At 39.2% G+C, this 26669-nt stretch overlaps 1 protein-coding gene across 1 annotated transcript in view; it reads left to right on the top strand.

The window, feature by feature from the left end:
- Positions 1-26669, top strand: part of DGKK (diacylglycerol kinase kappa) — a 105080-nt gene that overhangs the window by 54480 nt on the left and 23931 nt on the right. The window contains 13 exon segments of the mRNA XM_037824678.1: positions 6849-7032; positions 7485-7494; positions 7746-7844; positions 8609-8748; positions 9578-9659; positions 12381-12472; positions 13319-13418; positions 14393-14537; positions 22411-22446; positions 24916-24943; positions 25211-25229; positions 25862-25967; positions 26434-26530. Coding sequence (XP_037680606.1) covers positions 6849-7032; positions 7485-7494; positions 7746-7844; positions 8609-8748; positions 9578-9659; positions 12381-12472; positions 13319-13418; positions 14393-14537; positions 22411-22446; positions 24916-24943; positions 25211-25229; positions 25862-25967; positions 26434-26530 — 1138 coding nt within the window.

Below are 26669 nucleotides of genomic sequence, written 5' to 3'. Positions count from 1 at the left end.
ATATTTAAGCAAACCAGTTGGAAAAGTCCTCAGTGACCAGTCATCTTTTCAATACAATGGAACTCAAACTGGAGATAAACTATATGAATGTCATCTATGTGAGAAAGTCTTCATTAATTTTTCTAAACTCATACAACATGCAGAACTCACACTGGAGAGAAACCCTATGAATGCAAAACCTGTGGGAAAACCTTCAGACAAAATTATTATTTTAGACAACATGAGAGTACACACACTGGAGGGAAACCTTATGCACTGGAGGGAAACCCTATGAATGCCATACCTGTGGGAAAACCTTCGTTTATTGTTCTGGCCTGAGAGAACATGAGAGAACTCACAATGGAGAGAAACCATATGCATGCCATACCTCTGGGAAAGCCTTCATTAATTGTTCTGGCTTAAGACAGCATGAGAAAATTCACCATCAAGAGAAATCCTATGAATGCCAAACCTGTGGGAAAACCTTCAGTGACTCTTCATATCTTAGACAACATGAGAGAACACACACTGGAGAGAAACCCTATGAATATCATCTACGTGGGAAAGTTTTTGCTTGACATACAGGCCCCTGGAAACATAAGAGAATGCACAGTGGACAGAAGCCATAAGAATGTAATCTGTATAGGAAAACCATATTTTTTATTTTCTTAGACAACATGAAATTATTCAAACTTGACAGAAACCCTATGAGTGTCATCAATGTGGGAAAGCTTTCAGTCAGTATTATGACCTTAGATGAGATGAGAGCACTCACACTACACATTTTGAATATGGAAGAGATTTCTGACAGAGCTTTAACCTTTAAACACATGTATTTAGGAAATACTGTTTGTAATCTATGTGGTAGTTCCTTTAGCCATCTGTAGTATTACAATTAATATAAGGAAATTCATACAGGAGAGAATCTGTATGTATGTCATGTATGTAGAAAACCCTTAATGCATGGTTTGATATGTTATGTGAGAGAACTCATAAAATAAATCTAATGGAAGTGGAGAGTCCTCATCTCCCATTCTAACTGGCAAGCAAGCCAGGTAAATTACATGTGAGCAATTCTATGTACTCAGTGTAGGAGTGCCTTAATTTGTAACTTATCCTTTAAAATAAGTGGCCTCCACAGGAATGAAACACTGGGTCTGTAATTACTATGCACTATCATTCAGTGAAAAACAAGCCTTAATGCGCTAAAAAATACTGAATTTAATAATAACCATGAAAACATGAAGTAAGAGGGAAAAGTCTTTATTAGGAGGATGGTACCCCTTCAGAGAGATCCAGAAATTTCATGATGTAGAATGTATTTAATATGAACTCAGGGGAAACCATTTATTCAGAAATTTGGGAGGAAACATCAGAGAACACACAGTGGAGGGAAGCCATAAGAATGTAATCGATATAGGACTTATTGTCCTATATAGACTTATTGTGTCTCTGTGAGGGACATTGTTTGATTGGGCAAATTATTGGATATTTGGTGGCTGAGTTATGAAGATCAGTGGCTGAAATACTGTTGTTGTGGGGATAGCATGTGAAGTCTGTGATTTTGGAGTCTTCTAGGGTTAATGAATATACTTCTGTGGTTGCCTCTAATGGATCAGTAATGGGCATTTTTTTCAGTCAGTGATTAAATATCTGAAGCATAAAAAAATCCTTACTAAATGTTTTAATAAAAATTTCTCTAATATGCTGATTTACCCATCTCTGACATGTGGAATGTCCACTAGTCCAAGAGTGATCAGTGGCCCAACATTTCATTCAACTTTATTTCATTGACTTAAAAATTATCCCCATACTGATGCTTGCTGCCTACTTCATTGCCAGGGAACACCCTGCTGGGAGCAGAGAAAGAAAAAGAAAATAAGCAGATGTTTTCCTTAGTCAGAGAATGGAAGAGGCCAAGGATTTCTGTGACCCTTACAATACAATTTAGAGCTAAACATAGTATACGTGTATGGCCAAGGATTTCTGTGATCCTTACAACATAATTTAGAACTAAACATAGTACACGTGTGTGTGTGTGCACATATGCACACACACACAGTCACTCTAGCCTCTTTCATATCTTTTTTTTTAACCCTAACACAGATACGAATAGACATTGGTAAGTGGAATGAGCCATTCACACAGGTTTCTGCAGGCAAGTGTACACATGCATCTTCATAATGACATGCACAGGCACAAAGCTAACCTCACTCAGTGGTACATGCATATATTATTCTCAGACGTACTCAGATATTTTTCCACATAGAGTCACCCACCAGGGAGTTAACTAGAGAGGTGATGAGATTAATGACTTGGTAAATAAGAGATGCTCAACTGGATAGGAGAAGGAAGGGACTAAGGGGAAGGCCGGGTTGATGCAAGAGAAGTAGCAACAGGTCAGCTGAGCAAACTCAGGTTGTTAATGAAGCCAACCTAGTCTTGAATCTGAGATTTTGTGCTCATCCCCACAGGGACCTGGAGAAGATGTCTTTGAGCAGAGGGCCCATCTCATCATCCACAGATCACCACATATAGGTGATAAAGGGTGTTGCCACCTCTCTTTTGTAACTGGGCCAAACAGGTTCCATACTTCCTGTCCTTATAGAAGGTGTCTTCCTTTTTTTTCCCCTCTCTTATACCATTTTTTGTTCTTGTTATAGGTTATTAACTAGTTACGTTACTACTTTCTTTTGCTTTCCACCAATGGCTTGATATTATTGCTTAGAAGCACCTGGGCTAAGACATTCATTTTGTTAATGTGGTCCAACCCCTCAAGCAGGCTACGGTATCCCTTCTCAAGCATCCCAGGAGGGAGGGGGTGGCCATCCAGCTGATTGCTTTCTGAAGAAGCCCTTGCCATGGTTGGGTAACACTCATGCATTCACTCATTCATTTATTCAGTCAGTAGACTCTAATTTCTGGGAATGCTCTCCAATTACCCTTGTCCCCCTGCCCACCCCCCCCATATCCAGGCTGCATTGTAAATTACTTCTCTCATCCTTCAAGGTCCAACAACTCAAAATCAAACATTAACTCCTCTGTGTGAAGGCTTCTGTAAGGGTCCCTCCATACTTCCTCAGATAAATTAATTACTTCCTTTACTGTAAACCAGAGCACATATCTCAGAGCACCTAATGCACTCATTATAATTAATGATGTCTGTCTCCCACCCCTTCACAGACTGTGAACTGTTTGTATCCATAGCACTTAACTCATACCTGAGTACATGGTATGTGTATAGTCAAGATTTGGTACATGATTTCATTAACACATTTACTGAATATCGACCACATGTAAGGCTCAGTGCTTAGCAATCTAGAGAATAAGAAGCAACTAACATAGCATCCCTGATTCATGTAGAGGGAAAATAGTGTAGTTCAGTGGTGTCAAACTTCAGCATGCAATAGAATCATATCAGAGTCAGATTTCTGGGCCTTACTCCACGAGCTTTTTATTCAATGGGTCCAGGATGGGTCCCAAGAATTTGCATTTGTGACAAGTCACCAGATGATGCTGATATTACTAGTCTTGGAGGCACATTTTGAGAACAACTGCTTCACTGGTTATAAGAACAGACTCCAGAACCAGAATGCTTGGTTTGAAGCCTAAATCCATCATTTACTAACTTTGTGACCTTTGGAAAGCTTACTAACTTCTCTTTGCCTCATCTGTCATTTGTCTTGTGCCATTTGGAAGTAATAGTGGTATGCTTAGGTGTGTTGGGAGGGTTAAATGAGTTAACATTTGTAAAAGAGGATTTAAAAAGTATAGGAAGAGGAATAGCAAGAAATCTTCATGCCAGTTAGCATCCTTCTATGGTGTGAGCAGAACAAACTTGAGAAGGACTGTTGGCCCCCCTGCTCTGGGGCACTGTGGTTATATTAATGCAGCTCAAAGACACGTTAGTTTTGTTGACAGCCTCTTTCAGGATGTTGACTTATCTAGAGCTTAAAGTTAACTAAATCCCCTAAACCCTCTTCACACTTGATGCTGCCAAGCCAAGTCCCCATTGACCTGTTCTGGTGCAATTTATGTCCTTGAGCCTAAAGGCCAAGCTTCACATTTACCCTTTTCCATTTGATTTTGCTGACTTTGACCCATCAGCCTGTTGAGGTAGTTTTTTTGTTTGTTTTTTGTTTCTTTTTTTAATCTTGATTTTGTTATTCAGTAACTCTATCGCCAACTTTGGGTATTTCAAAGTTGACAAGCCAGTTTTCTACATTTTCATATAAATTGTTGATTAAAATTGTTGAATAGTTCAGGGTTCTCCCTTCTAATTTAAAAGAAACCTTATGGGCAAAGGTATTTGCCTGGTTATGAATCTGCCTAACATTGCTACATTTCAGTCCACAATAATACCAGTCTCTATCATCATGTTCATGAGACTCTTGAAAAACTAAGTCTTGCTCAAATGCAGTTGTTCTCTGACTCTGAGGGACATGTTAGATGGGGCTGGCCCTGTGTTTTCCTGAGACTGGCTTCCTGCCACCCCTGCTTCTCCTTGGCTTCACATCTGTGATTAAATTAGATATGATGCTGAAGTTCAAGTTGCCTTAATTACAGATGTCTTTTCTTTATCTAGCAGTTTCCCATCCCCAACCTGCATTATGTGATTAATCATTACAACATGATGCTTTCGTACGCATGGGGAAATGACCACCCAGAGAAGTTAAGATGTTTGCTCTGTTAGGTATAAACCAGGAAGAGAGCCAGCTGTGGCAAACTGCTGCATTCTCTTGTAGAGGATAACCTATGCTCCAAATTGCCAGATAGACATAAAAATTATTTCAGATACACCCTCATGGCCATTTAACATTAGTACAATTCTTTTGTCCTATTTCCTAGTTTAACACTTAACTAATAAATTTACATGGTTCAAAAAGTTTTTAAAAATAAATAGATGTGTATATATATACACACACACTCACACACATATATGTGCATGTATATATAATATTCTGTGAAAATCTTAAGGTTTTCTCTGATCTGTTTAATCTCCTACATCCCAATCTTCCCCATATCACAGTTAATCACTGCCATTAGTTTCTTGAATATTCTTTGAGTATTTCTTTATGAATATACTAGTAAATATAAACATAGAATCTTAGCCCCGCTATCTAACACTATGCACATTGTTCTGCATTTTGCTTTTATCTCCTTCACTATGTATTCCTGAGATATTTCCAAATTAACAAAAGAGAGCTTTCTCACTCTTTTTTAAAGCTGCTAGACATCCCACTATGTTAATATATCATAACTTATTTCTTTATTTGAGGTTTTTAGTGTTTTCCTGTTACAACCTCATACATGTTGTTTGCATCTAAACTTATAGGAAAATTTTCCAGAAGTGGAATTACTGGGTCAAAATGCCTATGCCTTTGTAATTTTTCTTCATAACGCACTATTTTCTGTATTTATTTTTTATGATATGCCTCCCTCCCTTAGAATATAAGCTCCACAAGAGCAGAGACTGTGTTTTTCTTGTCCAGCATGTGTTCTTAGAATATATAACAAGGACAGGCACTGAGAATATCCTCAATACATATTTTTTGAATGAATGAATGAATGAGTGAGTGAATGAGTCTTAACTACCATTGTGTCAACATATTACCTTTTGCAAAAAAGTTGCTGAAAAGTGTGATACTTTTGGATAATGTGTTCATGGAAAGTAGCTATTTCCAAACTATGCTACTGAGGGGACATAGCAGATGGTCCCTCTTATATCTGTGAATCCTGGTAAGCCAGGAAAATTTTGTTCATGGCTGGCTAACTGGCTTAGGGTCCTTTCAACTTCTACTGGCCAATGAGTGGGAATTGGTCTGTAGAGGCATCCTGCCTTAAGCTTTCCCATTCAAAACAGTGGTGAAATCTGTCCAGGTCAGCAGTCTTCCTTTTAGACTCCTTTTCATGAAGATTATAACAAATGGGACATCTCAACCCACCTACCTGCCCTCACCCAGGAGCAAGCCACTTGCTTTTTGACCTGCACATTTTATTTTGTTGGGGCAGGGCTGACAAGCCATGAACTTAAGGGCTCTTGATTTGTTTATCATCACCTAGGGGGTCATTTCTCACTGCCTAACTCCCTATCAGTAGATTCTAATATTCAGCACAAGCTAGCAGACTTTAGGTATTTCAACTGCTGTATCCCCAGTTCTCTATAGGGAACTTCAGTGTTGGGAATTATTAAAAGCCTCTTCCTTGTTCAGACAATTTTCCTTATCATCTTGCTCCCCTCTGAAAATTGATGTGACAACAGAATCAAGATAGAAAAACTACCTCTGGATTGCTCTGCCAGAGCCTTAGAGAAGTGATTAAAGTTCCTTGATGTACCCTACATTGGTATGTTTTGTCATTAGCTCCTGGCTAGATGGCAACCTTTCCTCCCACTGACTCCTGAACTGATGTCTTCTCACTTTGAGAACTGACTCTCCCAGGCAGAGAGAGAACTATTTGGTGTGCAGATCCTCCTCTTGAGCTCCCAACTCCCTCCTTCCTCAGTTTCCCCACAGCATTTTACTCATACTTGGTTGTGGCATCAACCAAGGATTCCTTGTGTTCCAACATATTCTTGTGTATAGGTCTGTCTCAACAGCTTGAGGGCAGGAGCTATGCCCCTAGCAGTATCTACCATGATGCTTGGTATGTAATAGTTGCTCAGAAAATGCAGTTTGCCTAGCAACAGCTAGACAAATACTTTTAAGCCCTTCAGGGTTGTGTCCTGAGTTTGCCTTTGCTCCTCAGTCTCAGGAGACTCAGACAGTTACTTTAAAAGTCCTTGCAAAATGTAATACTAAATTATGTCTCCTTTCCAGTTCAATGGCTCTGTTCTTTTTTTCTTCTTTTTGTGTCTGTGTGTGTATTAGGCCAATTAGTAGTCTCTTCAGACTTTTGGAGTCTTGACTGGTCATCAGCCTGTTCATGTCCCATCCTCATCTTCATCAATTCAAAAAGTGGTGATCATCAAGGGATTGTTTTCCTCTGAAAATTCAAGCAATACCTTAACCCTTCTCAAGTGTTTGATCTGGTGAAGGGTGGACCTGAAGCAGGGTAAGCATGGGGTAAAGAATATAGTTGGGCATACTGAAGGGACTCCTCCCTCTATTCATTCTAGACTAGGATGGGCTTTCTGGAAACAGTCCCTGTATCTGGGCAGGAAAGATCTATTTTCTCAAGTCAGGACATAGAGCATTTGGGGTTGTTGGTGGGAGGACTTTTAGCTCTCTCCCAGAGAGTACTTCAAGCCTGCAAACCTTCTTTCAGATTTGCTACACCCTTTCTGGTTGGAAGAGAAGAAAATACATCTCCTGACCCTGGAGGAAGAGGCAAATGGATATTGCCTAGCTTCTATCCACCTTTCCTGCCACTCACTCTTTTTCCTGGGGTCAAATACATGTATCTCTCTATGGACTTGCATTATTTTAGGACCATTTGGCAACTCAGCCCTGATTCCAGAAAACCCATAGAGCACCATGCAAGGTATTCTTACTGGACCTCAGGAGACTGGGTTTGGCTGGGTGGCTTTTAGAGCAAGATTGTGCACAACAGAGTATGTGTTGCGGCAAGGCCTGATCTTTAAAATTGCCTGTGGGAATACTGTTTGTGTTCTTAAGTACATGGGCTAAGGGAAAGAAGGCAGTTAGCCTGTTATCAGGATGTGGAAACGGCGATCCTGGGATCCTGACACATTGTAGGAAAGGAATACAAGGCCAAGCAGTTCATGAAATGACTCCCTTTTTTCCTTTTCCTGGCAGGCTGAGCAGTTCAAGAATTTTGCTCGCTTTCGTATTTTGGTTTGTGGTGGAAATGGCAGTGTGAGCTGGGTCTTATTTCTGGTTGATGCCTTTGGATTACATGGAAAGGTAAGTCACTGGCTGACTCATGTATCCATTGGTAGAGAGACTAATGGTGTGGAGTTGCTCATCCCAAGAAGACCCTGGTCTTCACTTTCCTTGTCTGTAAACTACATGCTTCCTGCTGGCTTCATAGACGACTTGACTGGTAGATTCCCAATCTAAGCCTGCTTGGCTAGATCATATTCTGGAGAAACGAAGGAAGGGGAAATCAGAGAGTCAGCAGAAGGAATGAGCATTGCTGTAATCCCAGGCTCCAAAATGAAGAGTTGAAGGGGAAGGGGAGCAAGCAGAAAAGTGACCTCAGGCAGCATTTGACCTCCCAAATTCCTTCCCCTCCTGAGGCTATTGATTTTCTTCCCAGAGTCTCAAGTGTAGCAGAAACTTTCCTTTACCTCCCTTCTCTCTCCCTAGTGAGCCCTTCTCTTCTGACTCTAGTAGCTTTGTATCCTAAGATACCCCATCTTATTTGCCCAGCCCTGATAGAGTTATGACTATATTTCTCTTTCACAAGCATGGCTATTAAATATTGGCATATGCCAGCAATTTTTCCCTTTACTGAATAGGTGCTGTATTGCTAAGGGTGGGGTCCAACTCTTTAGGGAAAAATTCACTGGACTTCAAACAGCTTCCCATTGTACTTCCTGTATCAGAAGTCCCTTATCACCATGGATTTTGAGACCATAATCATTCCCAAAAAGCGTTGTCTGGGCTCTTTTATGGGTGTAGCTTGGTAGCAAGACTGAAAGGAATGCGTAGTTTTGTTCTTGCAGTGTCAGCTGGCAATAATTCCACTTGGAACTGGCAATGATCTGGCCCGTGTTCTGGGCTGGGGTGCATTCTGGAACAAAAACAAGTCACCTCTGAATTTCCTCAACAGAGTGGAGAAAGCTAGTGTGAAGATTCTAGACAGGTGAGTGACCAAAACACCTGGCTTTTGTGTCTCTTCCAATTCCACACAAGTTGCTCCCAACGACATCTCAATCAGGAATATTCTAACCTCTCTCACAGAACCTTGTTTCCTTTATGGCTTCAGTATAGTACAGTTTTGGTGGTCATGTCTCTTAGGAAGCCAGGGACTACTAATGTATCCTTCAAACAGCATTTAAGCCCCTCTTCAAACCTAAAAGATCCTAGAATAGGGGACCCGCGGATAGATTTCAAGGGTTTTGTGAGTCCCCTTCAAATTACATTGCCAATTATCTATTCTTGGGAAGAGTCCATAGTTTCATCAGTTCTCAAAGAAACTCTGAAAAAGGAAGTTCATAAACAATTGGCCTAGATCATTTCTGCTTTAGAGAAGAGAGAGTATGGCTGAGAAAAAAGACTTTCTATGTTGGAGCATATTTAAGTATTTGATTTATGGGTGCCTATCATGATCTCCTGGGGATCTTTTTTCAAGATACCATGCTGGGCACACAACAAAGATTCTTATTCAATGGGTGTTAGATAGGGTCCTGCTATGTGTATTTTACAAAAGCACCTCAGGTGATCTTGTTGGCTACTTCTGTTTGAGAACTACTTCTCTTTAAGAACACTGTCATGATTCCTTACCTTACACTGGCCTACAGCAGTCATGAAGCAGACACCCTTCTTGTGCTGTACCTTGTGATCAGGTGGTCAGATCTCAACCCATCTCCCCCATTACACAAGCATTTTTGGCCTCTTTCTTGACCTGCAAATCATTGACTACAGCCTATGATGAAACAGAGTCCTAAGTATGTCTTTGAACTTTATCTCAGATGGAGTGTGATGATCCGTGAGGCTCCCAGACAAGCCCTGCTGCCAAGAGGACAGGTTGAAATGGACATACCTCTATTTGAGGTAATTATTGCTCAGCTGTGATTCAGACCAACCTCTTTATTACATAGTGAAATAATAGGCAAATCCCAGAGAGAAGCATCTGTACGGTCTATGAGTTCTAGAAGGATGAGATTATTGAGGACTGGGGAGAGGTCGCTCAGCATCTATTTACCAAAAACTGTGTTAGGAATTGGAGATATAATTCATTCAGCCATTTCTTTATTCATTCAAAAATATTTATCAGCATCAACCTGATTCATCCCCCTTCCTCATAATGTTGACATCCCTTTTCAATATGAACAAGTTAGGGTGGTCACTATCCAGATATTCCTGAAGATTGAGACAGCAATCAAATGAGAGGGAGGAGTAGCAACAGACAAGACAGGATTTAACAAAGGATTATGATTAATGAATCTTTATATAAATATATTTTTTTTAGTCTCTAGGGTACTAGAACAACTAGAAGGAAATAACTGAAATGATGGAGCTGTAATCCATTACATTCTTTGAAATTTGCTCTATAACTACTTGCTAAATCATACTTTGAAAGTTATCACTTTCATGTATATATGCTATATTTCACAATAAAAATAATTTTAAAAAGTTTATGGAGTAATTACTATGTGTGAGAGACTGTTCCAGGAGCTGTTCTTATATCCTAATAGGTAAAGAAGAAAGACATAGTCCCTGCTGTCATAGAGTCTATAGTGTAGTTGGAAAGAGAAAAAAAGAAATGGTTTTAATAAAATAATATGAGTATTAGAATATAAGGAAGGAAATGGGGTTGGAATGCACCTCAGGTGTACCTAACTCAGTCTGGATTTCTCAGAAGAGGTGCCACTTTAGAAGAGACTTGAGGACCAGAGAAAGTTAACCAGGAGAATGAGAAGGAGGAGACTTGTTCCAGACAGATGGGACAGAATGTGTAATTCCAAAGATAAGAGAGCATGGAATATTCACAGAACTGAAACACATTTATAATGGCTGGGGTATAATGGCCAAGACAGTGGCATGTAAGGAGAATGACTAAAGTGGAGATGGGATAAGGGCCCAGGCCAGGAAGGACCTGGAAAGCCCTAGTAAGAAATGTGAACTTTTATCCTGTGAGCAAAGAGAATTATAGAGAGTCTTCTTTTCTTAGTTTATTACGAAAATTTTCAGTGTGCCAGAAAGTTGAAATGATAGCTTCTACTATAAACATTTGACTATACTTGCATTATCACATATCTATCTATCCATTCTGCTGTATATTGGAAAGGATTGAAGCAGAGGAGTTGCATGGCATATGGAAAAGCAACTGAAGGAGTAAAGACTGGTGGCAAGGAGAACAGGTATGAGGTGCTGTGATTGTCTACGCAAGAGATGATGGCGATTTCTACTGGGGGAATGGTAACAGGGACAAGGAAAAGTGAACACATCTGAGACATACTGAAGAAAGAATCTTGAGGACTGGTAGATGATTGAAGGTAGGGGATGATAGAGAGGAGTAGTAGAAGTTGTAGTTAAGAGTACAGACAGTAGTTAATAGTCCAGCCAAACTACCCAGAATTGAATCCTGCCACTTATCAGCAACTACCTCCCCATGCCTCAGTTTCCTCTTCTGTAAAATGGGGTCAATAATCCTTATTTCATAAGGTTGTTGTGAAGATCATATATATGTATATTGCTTAGAACAGAACCTGGCACATAGAAAGTACTATATAAATGGATGCTGCTATTATTACTAATATTTGAGGCAACACTCTGGCATTAGAAAGATATGGCTTTGAATTCCAGCTCTACTATTTACTAGCTATGTAATATAGAATAGTGTTTTAGTTTCCTAGGCTGCCCTAAGCAAATATCATGTAATGGGTTGGCTTAAACAATGGGAATTTATTACCTTACAGTTTTGAGGCCCTGAAAATGTCCAAATCAAGGCATCATCAAGGTGATGCTTTCTTCCTGAGACCAGCTGCCTGTGATCCTTGGCTTCTCTGCCACATGGCAAAGCACATGACAATGTCTGCTGGTCTCTCCCTTCTCTTCTGGTTTCATTGATTGAAGCTTTCTTGCTTCTGTGGCTTTTCTTTCTCCTATGTGTGTTCATTCCATTTGTAAAAGACTCCAGTGATAGGATTAAGTACTATTCTGAATGAAGTGGGTCACCTTACTTAAAGTAGCCTCATCAAAAGGTCCTACTTAAAATGAGTTCATACCCACAAGAGTGGACTAGATTTAAGAGCATGTTTTTTCTGGGATACATACAGCTTTAAACCACATAAGTAGTTTGTTCATTTGAAACATGGAGTAAATATTATCTCCTTGGTAAGAGTTTTTCCTTATTAATTTAAATAAGAGGAAACAAATATACATCCATTATGTTTAGAATGACCATAAATCTAAGAATATATATGGGATTATTTTCCCACAACAAGCGAAGGGAGAGACCAGCAGACATTGTCATGTGCTTTGTCATGTGCTTTGCCATGTGGCAGAGAAGCCAAGGATCACAGGCAGCTGGTCTCAGGAAGAAAGCATCACCTTGATGATGCCTTGATTTGGACATTTTCAGGGCCTCAAAACTGTAAGGTAATAAATTCCCATCGTTTGACAAGAATTCTTTGATTACAATTATTTCCAGAAAGGCACTTGAGTTGCTGGCAAAAAGTCAGTAGGAAATAATGAATCTGTGGGTGGTGAGGATGGGCAACACACTGTCACAGAGATAAAATTCCAGGGCTGAGCACTCTTTCCCCCTAGGCTGCTGCCATCCAACACTTAGAATTTGCAACCATTGAGTTGAACAAAATCCTGAAGGCCAAGTGCCCCACAGAGATGATCATCACAAACAGGTCAGTCTTCCTTTGCCTCTTGGGCTTTGGAGTGTTTTTGCCCCTTATGGGCTATTCCCAGGTCAGAGTTGGGGTACATTTTGATAACTTAAGGTGTTGAGGCCAAGGAAAGTATATTCCTACCTTTCCAAATTGAATTTCTCCTAACTCAAACCTACCAAGAGGGAAGTTTGGAAAAGAAAGATTAGATTGAGATGAAGGCTTCTGCTACTCCAAAAAAGACAAAACTGCAAGTCAGAGATTTGGAAGAAGGATTACAGAAGGGAAGCACAATATTCCAGCCCACTCGAGCAGAGTGATGCTCCCTAGAGACAGAACACCTTGTCTTCCATTTTTGCCACTGGGAAAGTTCTCTGTAGTACCTGCGTACATCTGCTTTCTTATAGCCTAGGCAACATATTCTCCCCTTCACATATGAAGTCATTCATTTTTCCTGAGACTTTTTGGGGGATTCCTGCTCAGTCCACCACACTCTGCTTTGAGAAGTACCCCTCAAAGGGGTAGTCCTCCCAATGTCATTATGTTTTTACAAAATTAGCTGGGCCCTTGAACTACAGATGATTTGACCTGGGATGAAAACCCGACCAATTGAATTGTCTTTCCTGGAAATTTTATATTAGAGCTAAGTTATACTAATTAAGCTCTCTTAGGTGCTGGATTTAGGATGTAGTATGAAACTGTACTGAAGTGGGGATGGAGCATATTTCACCTTATGTTCATGAAGACAAAAATAAAAGAGACAGAAAGAGAGAGAGAAAGAGAGATCAGGAAAGAGAGAAGACAGAGAGGAGGAGGAAGACGGAGAATGATGACATTAAAGAGAGAAGGCCTCTCTTATCTTTCCAGATTCTTGTCCTCAGCTATAGAAGATTTTGTGGTTGATATTGTAAAGGCCTGGAATCTGATCAAACAGAACAATACAGCAATAGAGTCTGTGATTTTGAAAGTAAGTTTCCATTTCTTTTGTTCTGTACTCTTTGTGGAGTCAGGGTCCCCTTTTTAATAATACCAAATGTTTCTCTCACTGCAAGTTGTAAAAGAAAGGCAAGGAGGAGCAGCTGGTAAGCCTCTCTGATGGAGAAAATCCAGCCTCCTGAAACATTCATCTTTATCCAAATGAAGAGTGGTGCTATGCATGCACACACATATACCATGTACCTAACTATATGCCAAGAAGTTGCCCACACCTACACACAAGTGTACCCCAAACTTACCTGCGTACATGTTGTATACCAGAACATACTTGAAAACATGTAAATACACATACACCAGAAATATACCCCCATTCACCTCTCTAACAGCAAGAGAAGCAAAGATAGCTAATGTTATACAGCACTTACTGTGTGCCAGGGACTATTCTAAGCACTTTTAATGTATTAAGTTATTTTATCCTCACAAATGCCCTGAAAATAGATGCACAAAGAGATTAAGTAACTTGCCTCAGGTCACAAATTATCATGTGATGGAACTGGAATCAAAACCATAACCATATGGCAGTTGTACATTCCCAAACATACACACCTGCAAAGGCAGACACAAGGCCCCCATATAAAAGCACATCACCATCCATAGGAGCATGTCTATAAACACACCAATCCAGAAATGTTTATCTTTCTTCTAGTTTGCCATGTTATATGTCATTTTGCAGGCCAGTCTGATATGAGAAAGACTCAGGAACATATGTTGATGCTTGGGACTGCTCAAAAATGAATAGTATGTGTTTGATCCTCTAACACTCTTTTGTTATCTTATCACATCTACCCAAACATTCATCTTTCCCCACATGTTGGCTTTCTATACTCAGTGCTTTTAGCCAACTATTCACCCCTGCTCCACCCCATACCACTCCCAGTTCCTCAGTCTGTCCTCCCCAGCACTTATCCCTCATGTTATTGCCCTATTTCCTTCCTCTGTATACAGAGCAACTTAATGTATGACAAGCTCAACGTTGTGACTGATGTCTTGGATGAGGAGGCAGCAGCTATGCCTGTTGAGAAAAGTGCTACAGTATGTGCAGATAGTGGCAAGGTAGCTGGAAAGTCCCCCATCCCTCAGATAAACGCTTGTACTTGTCTGGTTTTTTTACAGTAGCCATTGCAGTGGGTGTGAAATGATATCTTGTGGTATTGATTTGCATTTGCCTAAAGCTAGTGATGTTGATTATCTTTCCATGCACTTTTTAGCCATTTAGGTATTGTCCCTGGAGAAATTTCTATTAAAATCTTTACCCTTTTTAAATTGGGTTGTTTGCCTTTTTATTGTTGAGTTATAGGATTTTTTTTTATATTCTACATAATAAACCCTTATCATATATATGGCTTCCAAATATTTTCTCCCACTAAGTAGGTTGTTTTTTAACTTTCATGACAAAGTCCTTTAATGCACAAAAGTTTTTAATTTTGAGAAAGTCCCATTTATACAATTTTTCTTTTGTTGTTTGTGCTTTAGGCAAGAAACCATTGCCTACCACAAGGTCTTGAACATGCTTCCCTATTTTTGTTCTAGGAGTTTTATAGACCTGGTTCTTATATTTAGGTCTTTGATCCATTTTGAGTTAACTTTTGTATGTGGTATGAGATAGGCATCCTCTTTCATTCTTTTGGATATGGCTATCCAGCTCTCCCAGCACTGCTAGTTGAAAAGAATGTTCTGTCCCAGTTGAGTGGATTTGGCAGTCTTGTAAAAAACTATTAAGCATAGATGTGAGGGTCTATTTCTGAACTCAATTGTATTCCATTGGTCAATATATGTATCTTTAGACCATTACCATGCTGTTTTTTAATTCAATTTTATTGAGATTGTTCACATAGCATACAATCATCCAATGTGCACAACCAATTGCCCATGGTACCATCATACAGCTGTGCATGAATTATTCCAGAAAAGAAATAAAAACAAATAAGAAACCTCAAATCCTCCCATACCCCAAACACTCCCTTCCATTATTGACTCATGGTATTGTTACAGTACATTTGTTACTGTTGATGAAAGAATATTTAAATACTACTAACTGTAGCACATAGTTTGCAATAGGTATATTTTTCCCTATATACCATCTATTATTAACTTCTAGTTATAGTGTCATACCATTTGTTCTAGTTCATGAAAGAGATATCTAATATTTGTACAGTTAATCATGAACATTATCCACCACAAGATTCAGTTTTATACATTCCCATCTTTTAACCTCCGACTTTCCTTCTGATGACATACATGACTCTAAGCTTCCCCTTTCCACCACATTCACACACCATTCAGCACTGTTAGTTATTCTCACAATAACGTGCTACCATCACCTCTGTCCATTTCCAAACACCTAAGTTCAACCTAAACATTCTGTTCATAATATGCAATCACTCTCCATTCTTTAGCCTTGTTCTATATCCTGGTAACTTATATTTCATGTCTATGAGTTTACATACTAGCATTAGTTCATATCAGTGAGACCATACAATGTTTGTCCTTTTGTGTCTGACTTATTTCACTTAATATAGTGCCCTCATGGTTTCTTCATCATCCCATTTTTTATTTTTCTTTTTGTTTTTGTTTTAAGATGGTTTTGGTCACCCACCATACATTCCATCCTTAGTAAACAATCGATGGTTCCCTGTAAAATCACATATTTATGCATTCACCATCATCACCACTATCTATATAAGGACATCTCCATTTCTTCCACAAAGGAGGAGGAAGAGTCAAAGAAGGTAGACAGACAAAAGAAAAAGAAAAAGAAAGAAAAAAAATATGGCAGCTAAAAAGCAACAAAAGGAAAGATAGGATTAAACTAAAGTATGATAAAGAGTCAGGCAACATTACCAATGCCAGGAGTCCCGTACCCCTCCCTTATACTCCCCTCTTACAGGCATTTAGCATTGGTATATTGCCTTTGTTACATTAAAGGAAGCATAATACAATGTTTCTCTTAACTATAGTCTCTAGTTTGCATTGGTTGTATTTTTCCCCCAGTACATTTTTAAAACCTTGCAAGGTTGACATTGATTTGTTCTACCTCATGTGAATACGTATTTGTATATTTTATCACAATTGTTGAGCACTCTAGGTTTCACTGAGTTATACAATCCCATCCTTTATCTTTCCTCTTTCTTTCTCATGTCCCACATGCTCGTAACCTTCCTCTTTCAACCATACTCACAGTCATCTTTGTTCAGTGTAATTACATTTTTGTGCTACTGTCACTCAAAATTGTGTTCCAAGACCAGGTATCTTGTTTTCTCATTGCCTGTTTGTCAGAGAATATTTTACCTCTCCCTCATATTTGAAGGACAGTTTTGCCAGATATAGGATTCTAGGTTGGTGTTTTTTCTCTTTCAGTGTCTTAAATATATCGCACCACTTCCTTCTTGCCTCCATGGTTTCTAATGGGAAATCTGCACATAGTCTTATCAAGCTTCCTTTGTATGTGATGGATCCTTTTTCTCTTGCTGATTTCAGGATTCTCTCTTTGTCTTTGACATTTGATAGTCTGATTATTAAGTGTCTTTGGTATAGGTCTATTCAGATCTAGTCTGTTTAGGGTATGCTGTACTTCTTGGATCTGTAATTTTATGTCTTTCATAAGAGATGGGAAATTTTCTTTGATTATTTCCTTTATTATTGCTTCTGCCCCTTTTCCTTTCTCTTCTTCTGGGACACCCATGACATGTACATTCATGTGCTTCATGTTGTCACTCAGTTCCCTGAGATGTTCCTTATATTTTTCCATTCTTTTCCCTACCTGTTCTTTTGTGTGGTGGCTTTCAGGTGTCTTGTTCTCCAGTTCCTGAGTGTTTTCTTCTGCCCCTTGAACTCTGCTGTTGTATGTCTCCATTGTGTTTTTCATTTCTTGTGTTGTGCCTTTCATTTCCATAGATTCTGCCAGTAGTTTTTTCAAACTTTTGATTTCCACCTTATGTTCACCCAGTGTTTTTGTTACATCCTTCATCTCTTTAGCCATATCTTGCCTGAACTCTTTGATTTGGTTGTTTATTTGATTTAGCATATTTTTTTGAAATCTTTAATTGACTGTTTCATTAGAGTGAAATGATATTTCAACTGTATCTTGTTTGAGGTGTAAGTTTGTCCCTTTTACTGGGCCTTATCTCTGCCCTTCCCAGTGTAGTTTGTAGTCCTCTGTTGTCAAGGCATCTGGCTTCCCCAGTTACCCCAATCAGATTTTCCCAGACCAGAACAGGTTCAGATCTCAGAATGGGGTTACATTCAGTTTCATGTCTCCCTGAGGGTGTGTCTTAGAGGTTGACAAACTTTCCTGTGAGGTCTCTAGCTGCTGTGTTTTTCCTAACCTGCCCAGCAGGTAGCACCTGTCAGCATGTTTCTCCCAACTGGTGTAAAGAGGTGTGGCCCCTTTAGTTTCTGTTTTGGCTCTTTTTTCCCAGGCTCTGGGGTCTGAGTTCTGAGGGGATGGTAGGCTCTTGAGTTGGGCCCCATGTCCTTCCGCTTAGGGAAGATACACCTCCTAGGGGGCTATATTTGGCATTTCAATACTTCCTTTGTCTCTCTGGCACTGTGAGCTCCATCCCTGTCTGGGTCAGAGTGTGCTGTAAACTGAAAATGGCTGGGGCTCCACTGAGTCACTCAGATTGAGAGAAAGAAAAGGGGAAAGAAAGCTCCTTTCAGAGCCAGTACATAGCCCCCCAATTTCACTCATCGGTCAGATAGAGCACCTGGTCTTCTGGGCTCCCCCTCTCAAGACACAGGTGTTTTCTGGCTCTCTAAGGTCAGTCTCCAAAAGCCTTTGTATTTTTTTTCTTTTTTTAATTAAGTTTTTTCCCTCTATGTCAGCCCCACCTCCTCTCCACTGGGAGCAACCTCAGGGTACTTTTCTGCTTGTCTCTGTTTGTAGCTTGTATTCAGCAGTCCACATTTGTTAATTTAACAATTTAACAGTTAGAGCTCAGCTGGGTTAATTTTGCTTGCTCAGAGAGTGCTGCTTTCTCCTACAGTGAGGTTTTGCAGCTCAGTCTGTGGTGTGGGGAGGGGGCTCCCAGCACAGTTCCACAGTTTTTACTTACAGATTTTATGCTTCAATCTCAGCCTTTCCACCCAATCCAGGTTGGTACATGATGTGGGGACAGTCACGGTTGTCCCCCAGCAGTTGCTCCAGATTATTTACTAGTTGTTCCTTGTTGTTTATTAGTTGTTTCAGGGGACTAACTAATTTCCACACCTCTCAGTGCTGCCATCTTAGCTCCAATCTACCATGCTGTTTTGACCACTGTAGATTTGAAATATTCTTTAAAGTCAGGAAGTGTGTGTCTTCCAATTTCATTCTGCTTTTTCAAGATATTTTTGTCTAGTTTGGGCCCCTTACTGATCCATATAAATTTGATAATTGGCTTTCCATTTCTGCAAAGTAGGCTTTTGGAATTTTGGTTGGGATTGTGTTAAATCTATAAATGAATTTGGTTAGAACTGACATCTTAATGATATTTAGTTTTCCAGTACATGTGCATGAAATGTCCTATTTATTTAAACCTTCTTTGGTTTCTTTAAGCAATGTTTTGTAGTTTCTGTGTACAAGTTCTTTACATCCTTGTATTCCTAGATATTTGATTATTTCAGTTGCTATTAAATGGAATTTTTTTCTTGGTCTCCTCCTCAGATTACTCCTTACTACTGTATAGAAACACAGCTGATATTTGCATGTTGCTCTTGTATTCCACCACTTTGCTGAACTTGTTTATTAGCTCTAGTAGCTTTCTTGTAGATTTATCAGAACTTTCCATATATAGGATCATATCGTCTGCAAACAGTGGAAGTTTTACTTCTTCCTTTCCAATTTGGATGCTTTTTATTTCTTTTTTTTTGCCTAATTGCTCTGGCTAGAACTTCTAGCATAATGTTTATTAACAGTGGTAACAATAGGCATCCTTGTCTTGTTCCAGATCTTAGAGGGAAAGTTTCACTCTTTTGCCATTCAGTACGATGTTAGCAATGGGTTTTTCATATATGCCCTTTATCTTCTTAGGGAAGTTTCCTTTTATTCCTATTTTTTAAAATGTTTTTATCAAGAAAGGATGCTGGATTTTGTCAAATCCTTTTCTGAAATTGAGATGATCATGAGGTTTTCCCTTATGTTTTGTTACACTGATGTATTACATTAATTGATTTTTGTTGAACCATTCTTGCATAACTGGGATAAAATCCACTTGATCATGGTGTATAATTGCTTTAATGTGCTCTTGGATTCAATTTGCAAGTATTTTGTTGAAGATTTACAACAATATTCATAAGAAAAATTAGTCTGCAATTTTCTTTCCTTGTACTATCTTTATGTGGCTTTGATAGTAGGGTGATGTTTGCCTCATAGAATGAGTTTGTTATTGTTCCCTCTTCTTCAATTTTTGGGAAGATTTTGAGAAGGATTGGTATTAATTCTTCTTGGAAAGCCTGGTAGAATTCACCTATGAAGCCATATTTGTTGTCGGCAGGTTTTTTTTTTTTTTTCATTCAATTTTATTGAGATATATTCACATACCAAACAGTCATCCAAAGTGTGCAATCAATTATTCACAGTATCATCATATAGTTGTGCATTCATCACCCCAATCTATTTTTGAACATTTTCCTTGTATCAGAAAAAGTGAATATAAGAATAAAAAATAAAAGTAAAAGTGAACACCCAAATCATCCCCTCCTCCCACCCTATTTTTCATTTAGCTTTTTGTCCCCCTTTTTTCTACTCATCCATCCATACACTTGATAAAGGGAGTGTGATCCACAAGGCTTTCACAATCACACTGTCACCCCTTGTAAGCTACATTGCTATACAATTGTCTTCAAGAGTCAAGGCTACTGGGTTGCAGTTTGATAGTTCCAGGTATTTACTTCTAGCTATTCCAATGCATTAAAATCTATATCTATATAGTGCATAAGAATGCCCAACAGAGTGACCTCTCAACTCCATTTGGAATCTCTCAGCCACTGAAACTTTATTTCATTTCATTTTGCATCCCCCTTTTAGTCAAGAAGATGTTCTCAATCCCATGATGTTGGGTCCAGATTCATCCCCAGGAGTCATATTCTGCATTGGCAGGGAGATTTACACCCCTGGGAGTCGGTTCCCATGTAGGGGGGAGGGCAGCGAGTTCACCTATTGAGATGGCTCAGTTAGAGAGAGAGAGGGCCACATCTGACCAACAAAGAAGTACTCATGGGGAGACTCTTAGGCATAATTATAAGGAGGTTTAGCCTCTCCTTTGCAGTAATGGGCTTCGTAAGGGCAAGGCCCATGATAGAGAGCTCAGCACATCAAACTGCCGGTCCCCAATGTTTGTGAGAACATCAGCAACAATCCAGGTTAGGAAGCCCAACACCTCTGCATTTCCCCCCAGCTCCTCAGGGGGGGGCTGCATATATATTTTTATTCTCTGTCCAGATTACTTTGGGATGTGTCACTATTTCACATTAACCTATGCAAACCTACCAGGTCTCACTTCCTATTAAAAGTTCCATATAATTATGGTACTTGAACAAACTGTATGAGTTAAATTGTTTAGGAAATATAGATCTTGCACCAACTAAACACTTCTACCTTTGGTGTTGACAGGTTTTTGATGACTGATTCAATCTGTATGCTTATAATTGGCCTTTTAGGGTCTTCAGTTTCTTCTAGAGTCAGTGTAAGTAATTTGTATGTTTCTAGGAATTTTTCATTTCATCTAGGTTGTCTAAGTTTTGGGCATAAAGTCATTCATAGTATTCTCTTAATCCTCTTTTGAACCTTTTATTTCTGTGGGGTCAGTAGTAATGTTCCACTTATCATTTCTGATTTTATTTATTTGTGTGTTCTCTCTTTTTATCATTATCATTTAGCTAAGGCTTTGTCAATTGTTATTGATCTCTAGGAACCAACCCTTGGGTTTTTTTTTTTTTTAATTCTCTTAATTGGCTTTTTAAATTCTCAGTTTCATTTGTTTCTGCTCTTATCTTTCTTATTTCTTTCCTTCTGCTTGCCTTGTGATTTGTTTGCTGTTCTGTTTTCTAGTTACTCCAGGTGTGTAGTTAGGTCTTTGATTTTAGCTCTTTCTTCTTGTTAAATGTAAGCATTTAGGGCTACAGAGTTCCCTTTCAGTACTGCCTTTGTTGCATCTCATAAGTTTTGATAAGTTGTGTTCTCATTTTCATTTATCTTGAGATATTTACTGATGTCCCATGCAATTTCTTCTTTGGCTCACTGATTGTTTAAGATAGTGCTATTTAACTTCCATATATTTGTGAATTTTTCAGTTCTCTGCCTTTTATTTATTTCCAGCTTCATTCTATTATGGTCAGAGAAAATGCTTTGTATTATTTTTATTTTTTAGAGTTAGTGAAACTTGCTCTGTGACCCTACATGTGGTCTATCCTGAGGAATGATTCATGATCACTTGAGAAGAATATGTAGCCTGCTGTTTTGGTATGCAATATTCTGTATATGCCTGTTAGGTCTAGTTCATTTACCATATTATTCAAATTCTCAGTTTCCATCAAATCTTTGTCTAGATGTTCTGTCTATTGATGAGAGTGGTGTATTGACATCTCCAACTATTATTGTAGAGACATATATTTCTCCCTTCATTTTTGGCAGTGTTTGCCTCATATATTGAGACACTGCTCAATTTTTTCTATTCTTTTCTCTATCTCTTTTTATGTCTGTAAGAATTCGATTATCCTATCTTCTAATTCACTGATTCTTTCTTCTTCCTGTTCAAATCTGGTTCTGTATTCCTCTACTTTATTTTTGATCTCTTCTATTGTTCCTTTCATTCCCATAATTTCTGTTAGTTTTCTATCTATACTTTCAAATTCTTCATGTTCACACAATGTTTTCCTAATATCCTTTATCTCTTTACCCATATTTTCCTTCATCTCTTTGAATTGATTTAGATTTGTTTGAAATTCTCTGATAACTTGTTCCAAATTCTATGTCTCCTCTGAAGTTTTAATTTGTTCCCTTGACTTGGCTACATCTTCCTGTTTCTTAGTGTAGCTTGTAATTTTTCGCTAATGTCCAGGCATCTGATTGCCTTAATGAGTTTACTCTGCAGGTCAGCTTCTCTCTCTTGTCTAGGATTTTATTATTGGTTGGCTTTGTGTTAAGGCTCTTCTATTTTAAGTGCAATTTTATTGAGATATATTCACATACCATACCATCATCCAAAGTTTACAATCCATGGTTCACAGTATCATGATATAGTTGTGCATTCATCACCACAATCAATTTTTGAACATTTTCATTACTTCAAAAAAAATAAGAATAAAAATAAAAGTAAAAGTAAAAGTAAAAAAAAAAAAAAACCACTCAAAACATCCCATGCTCCTCATACCCCCGCTTATTCATTTACTTTTTGTCCCCATTTTTCTACTCATCTGTCCATACACTGGATAAAGGGAATGTCAGTTACAGGGTTTTCACAGACACATGGTCACACTGTAAGCAACGTGGTTATGCAATCATCTTCAAGAATCAAGGCTACTGGGTTGCAGTTAAACAGTCTCAAGTATTTCCTTCTAGCTGTTCCAATACACTAAAACCTAAAATGGAATATCTTTATAATGCGTAAGAATAACCTCCAGAATGACTTCTTGACTCTATTTGAATTTTCTCAGCCATTGGAACTTCATTTTGTTTCATTTCTCTTTCCCCTTTGGGTCCAGAAGGGTTTCTCAATCCTATGATGCCAGGTTCAGGCTCATCCCTGGGAGTTATGTTCCATGTTGCCAGGGAGATTTAAACCCCTGGTAGTCATGTCCCATGTAGAGGGGGATAGCAGCAAGTCCACCTGCTGAGTTGGCTGAAAGAGAGAGGCCACATCTGAATGTTTAGTCTGCATTACTCTAGACTATTAGAATAGCCCATGTTTGATCAGATTTTTACACTCTTTTTCATCTGATTCTTGCCCTGGATATGTGGTACAATTTTTGAAATTGCACATTTTGTCCTATTGTTTCACCTTCAGGAGAAAGCTTCCTTTCCTCTGTTCCTTCTCCAGGAATCTTGACCTGTTCTGTTTCTTTCAGTGCAGAATTTTCTCCTCAGTTCCTATGATTTGTTTAAGTTCTCTCCCTCACTTAGTGCCCCATTTTCCTTGCACTTTTCCATTCTGAGGACTTCCTGTCTTACTGCAGTTCAATTTAAACACCCCCTTTTCTTCCTCTCTGTTCTAGTTTGCTAATGCTGCCAGAATGCAAAAAACAGAGATGGATTGGCTTTTATAAAAGGGGGTTTATTTGGCTACACAGTTACAGTCTTAAGGCCATAAAGTGTTCAAGGTAAGTCATCAACAATCAGGTACCTTCACTGGAGGAAGGCACGTGACTGGCAACTGCTCCAAAGTTCTGGTTTCAAAATGGCTTTCTCCCAAGATGTTCCTCTCTAGGCTGCAGTTCCTTAGAAATGTTACTCTTAGTTGCACTTGGGATATTTGTCCTCTCTTAGCTTCTCCAGAGCAAAAGTCTGCTTCCAATGGCCATCTTCAAAATGTCTCTCATCTGCAGCTGCTGTGCTTTCTTCAAAAGCATTCCTCTTGGCTGTAGCAAGCTGGCTCCTTCTGTCTGATCTTCTAATTCAGACCCACCCCGAATTGGCGGGCCAACACCTCCATGGAAATTATCCAATCAGAGTCATCACCCACAGTCGAGTGGGGCACATCTCCATGGGAACACTCAAAGAATTACAATCTAATCAACACTGATAGGTCTGCCTACACAAGATTACATCAAAGATAATGGCGTTTGGGGGACATAATACATTCAAACTGGCACACGCTCCCTGAGGCCTTTCCGTCTCTGTATGTTTTTCCCTGTTAGTGTATTCTGCCCCAGAGACCAAGATGGGGTCAATCCAGAAAGGTAGGTTGCTACATAAAAATCCATTTTGCATTCTGGTGGTCCAGCCAACAGATACTGAATTGAGTGAGTGTACCACTTTCCAGCTGTGGCTTCTTTACTCTCCACCCCCTGGAGGGGGGTGCCTTATTTATGTGGCACTCCCAAGTGGTTTATATTCCATCCTGGGTCTCTGCTGACTTGGGGCCCGGTGCCTCAATATGTGTGGGATTCTAGCATGCTCCTGCAAGTGGCTTTAAAGTCTGTGACCATGGTGGAAAGGAGGGATTCTGACCTCTCTTTCTCTGAGGGATTCCCGAGCTGTGAGGGAACAAGGGGAGGGAGTTCAACATAATAGGACTACAGTTCTGGAGCAGCAATTTCCTACTTGTTATTTTTCTTTTCCTTGGCTTCAATATTTGTGGAGTCCTTCTCCAGTCTCTACTTTCCTTCAGAGTTTTAAGCAAGTGGGATTTGTCCTTTTATTCTCTGAATCTCTGGGGAGATTTTTCAGAGGATGTCTTATGTCACCATGTTCATGATGTCACTCTCAGGAAACTATAATCACCCACAACTTCTTCATTTAACATTTGGGTTTATACTTTTTTCACACATAGCTTCTTTAAAATCAGATCTGAACATGATGTTGAGACCTAGTCTGTTCTAACTGATCTATTGGATTTGAGCAGATGTCCCGTGAAGTAAGGAAGATCCTAAGGTTGGCCTTTGACTTTTAGCCATGGTAACTTCCCCTGCCTTGGCACCTTTAGAGACCACCAAAAGAGAAAGGAAATCTCATTATGCACTGTGGAAAATATTGAGCAGTTTGCTTCTATTTCTATAGTTGTTCTTAAAGTAGTGGGTATTAAATTAATCTGATATAGCCATAACACTGTCACAATCAACCCTCAGCCTGTTCCAGCTCCATCAGCATATTTGCCAGATTTAGAAGTCCATCTTATGGCCATAGGACAGATAAAGGCTCCACTGGCAGGGTGGAGATTGAACCTATAACCTGTGGCGTGGTCTGAGCATCTGAGCTATGCAAGATATAGGCTCGTGAGGAGAAGAAAACATCTCAAATGTTCTAGGTTTGGATGGCACATTTCAGTGAAAGAGAAACATGATCCTAGAGGCTCAGGTCTGGACAAAATCATGTGAGTAAATGAGCTAACAAAGAAGTGAAGATAAAAGTAGAAGTGCAGAGGATTTCTGCCCATCCATCTACCCACCCACTCCTTGAGCTTCTTCTCACAACCACATTTACAGGCTAACAGAAAAAGAGTAACCAGTAAAACAGAGAAAGCTCAGGTATAGATATGACAAAGCAGGGGAGCAAAACTATCAAGGAAGCTGAGACTAAAAACAACATCGTGGAGTAGAGTTGATGGTCAAATGGAAATCTCTGTTATCTATACGCACACTGGTTGGCATTAACTGAGCACCATAGATGCTCAATAAATATTCAATAAATGTGACCTATCTTACCTCCGGCTCTCCCTCCTTTCCTCCCTTCCTCCCTTCCTTCCTTTTTTTCTTCCTTCCTTCTACTTCTTCTTTATCGTTTTGGATGGTCAAAGAAGACAGACAATATTGGTAAAGAACTTTACTTCAACTTTCTTCCTGGAAGATGACTCAGAGGATATTAACAGGACAAGCCCAACACACTGTAAGGATCTTTTTTCCTCTTCTACTTCTGTTATTCCATCCTTCATCACTGTCACCCAGTTCCCCGAGAAGAAAGATGCGTTTTCATGTATCCATCTTTAGCCATATTCTTACTCTCCAGTAGATACCCCACCCTCTTTTCTAGAAACCTCACACTAAAAGATTCCATGACAATGTCCATATAGAAATGAATCTATTGGGCATTTAAAAAGGCTGGTGTGATGAAACACAAGATTTGATGCTGTTTTCACTGCCAGCAAGCAAGCAGCCAAGCCTTACTATTCTCTCAGTGAAAAGTCCCTGTCTATCCAAGGGATAGACTCTTTGAAATGAAAACCTAGAATATTATCTAGGAGAAAGTAAGTGAGCTTGACCCTGATCCAGACAGAAAATAGGGTAAAATGCAAGTTGGGAGAAAGAGATTTCTTGTTTGCATCTGACACCAGTGTGATGTCTTTTTTGTCCAGGTTCTCATCATGGCACTTTGTCTTCTATATCTTCTCTCAAAATTGAGGACCTAGATAACCTCAACTTGGAGCATTTACATTTCATGCCTGAAACTATGCAAGTATTTAATCCTAATATATTTTTATGCCTTCTTCCTTTCCCTGGTTAAAAGCACAGTCTCAAGATATTCATATTCAAATCCTGAATTTGAATATGTTCAAATTCTAGTTGTGTTACCTTAGACAAGTAACTCAAC

This window comes from Choloepus didactylus (genome assembly GCF_015220235.1).
Source record: "Choloepus didactylus isolate mChoDid1 chromosome Y unlocalized genomic scaffold, mChoDid1.pri SUPER_Y_unloc1, whole genome shotgun sequence".
NCBI lineage: Eukaryota > Metazoa > Chordata > Mammalia > Pilosa > Megalonychidae > Choloepus > Choloepus didactylus.
The sequence above is the reverse complement of the archived record's forward strand: the minus strand, read 5'-3'. Positions and strand labels throughout refer to the sequence as shown.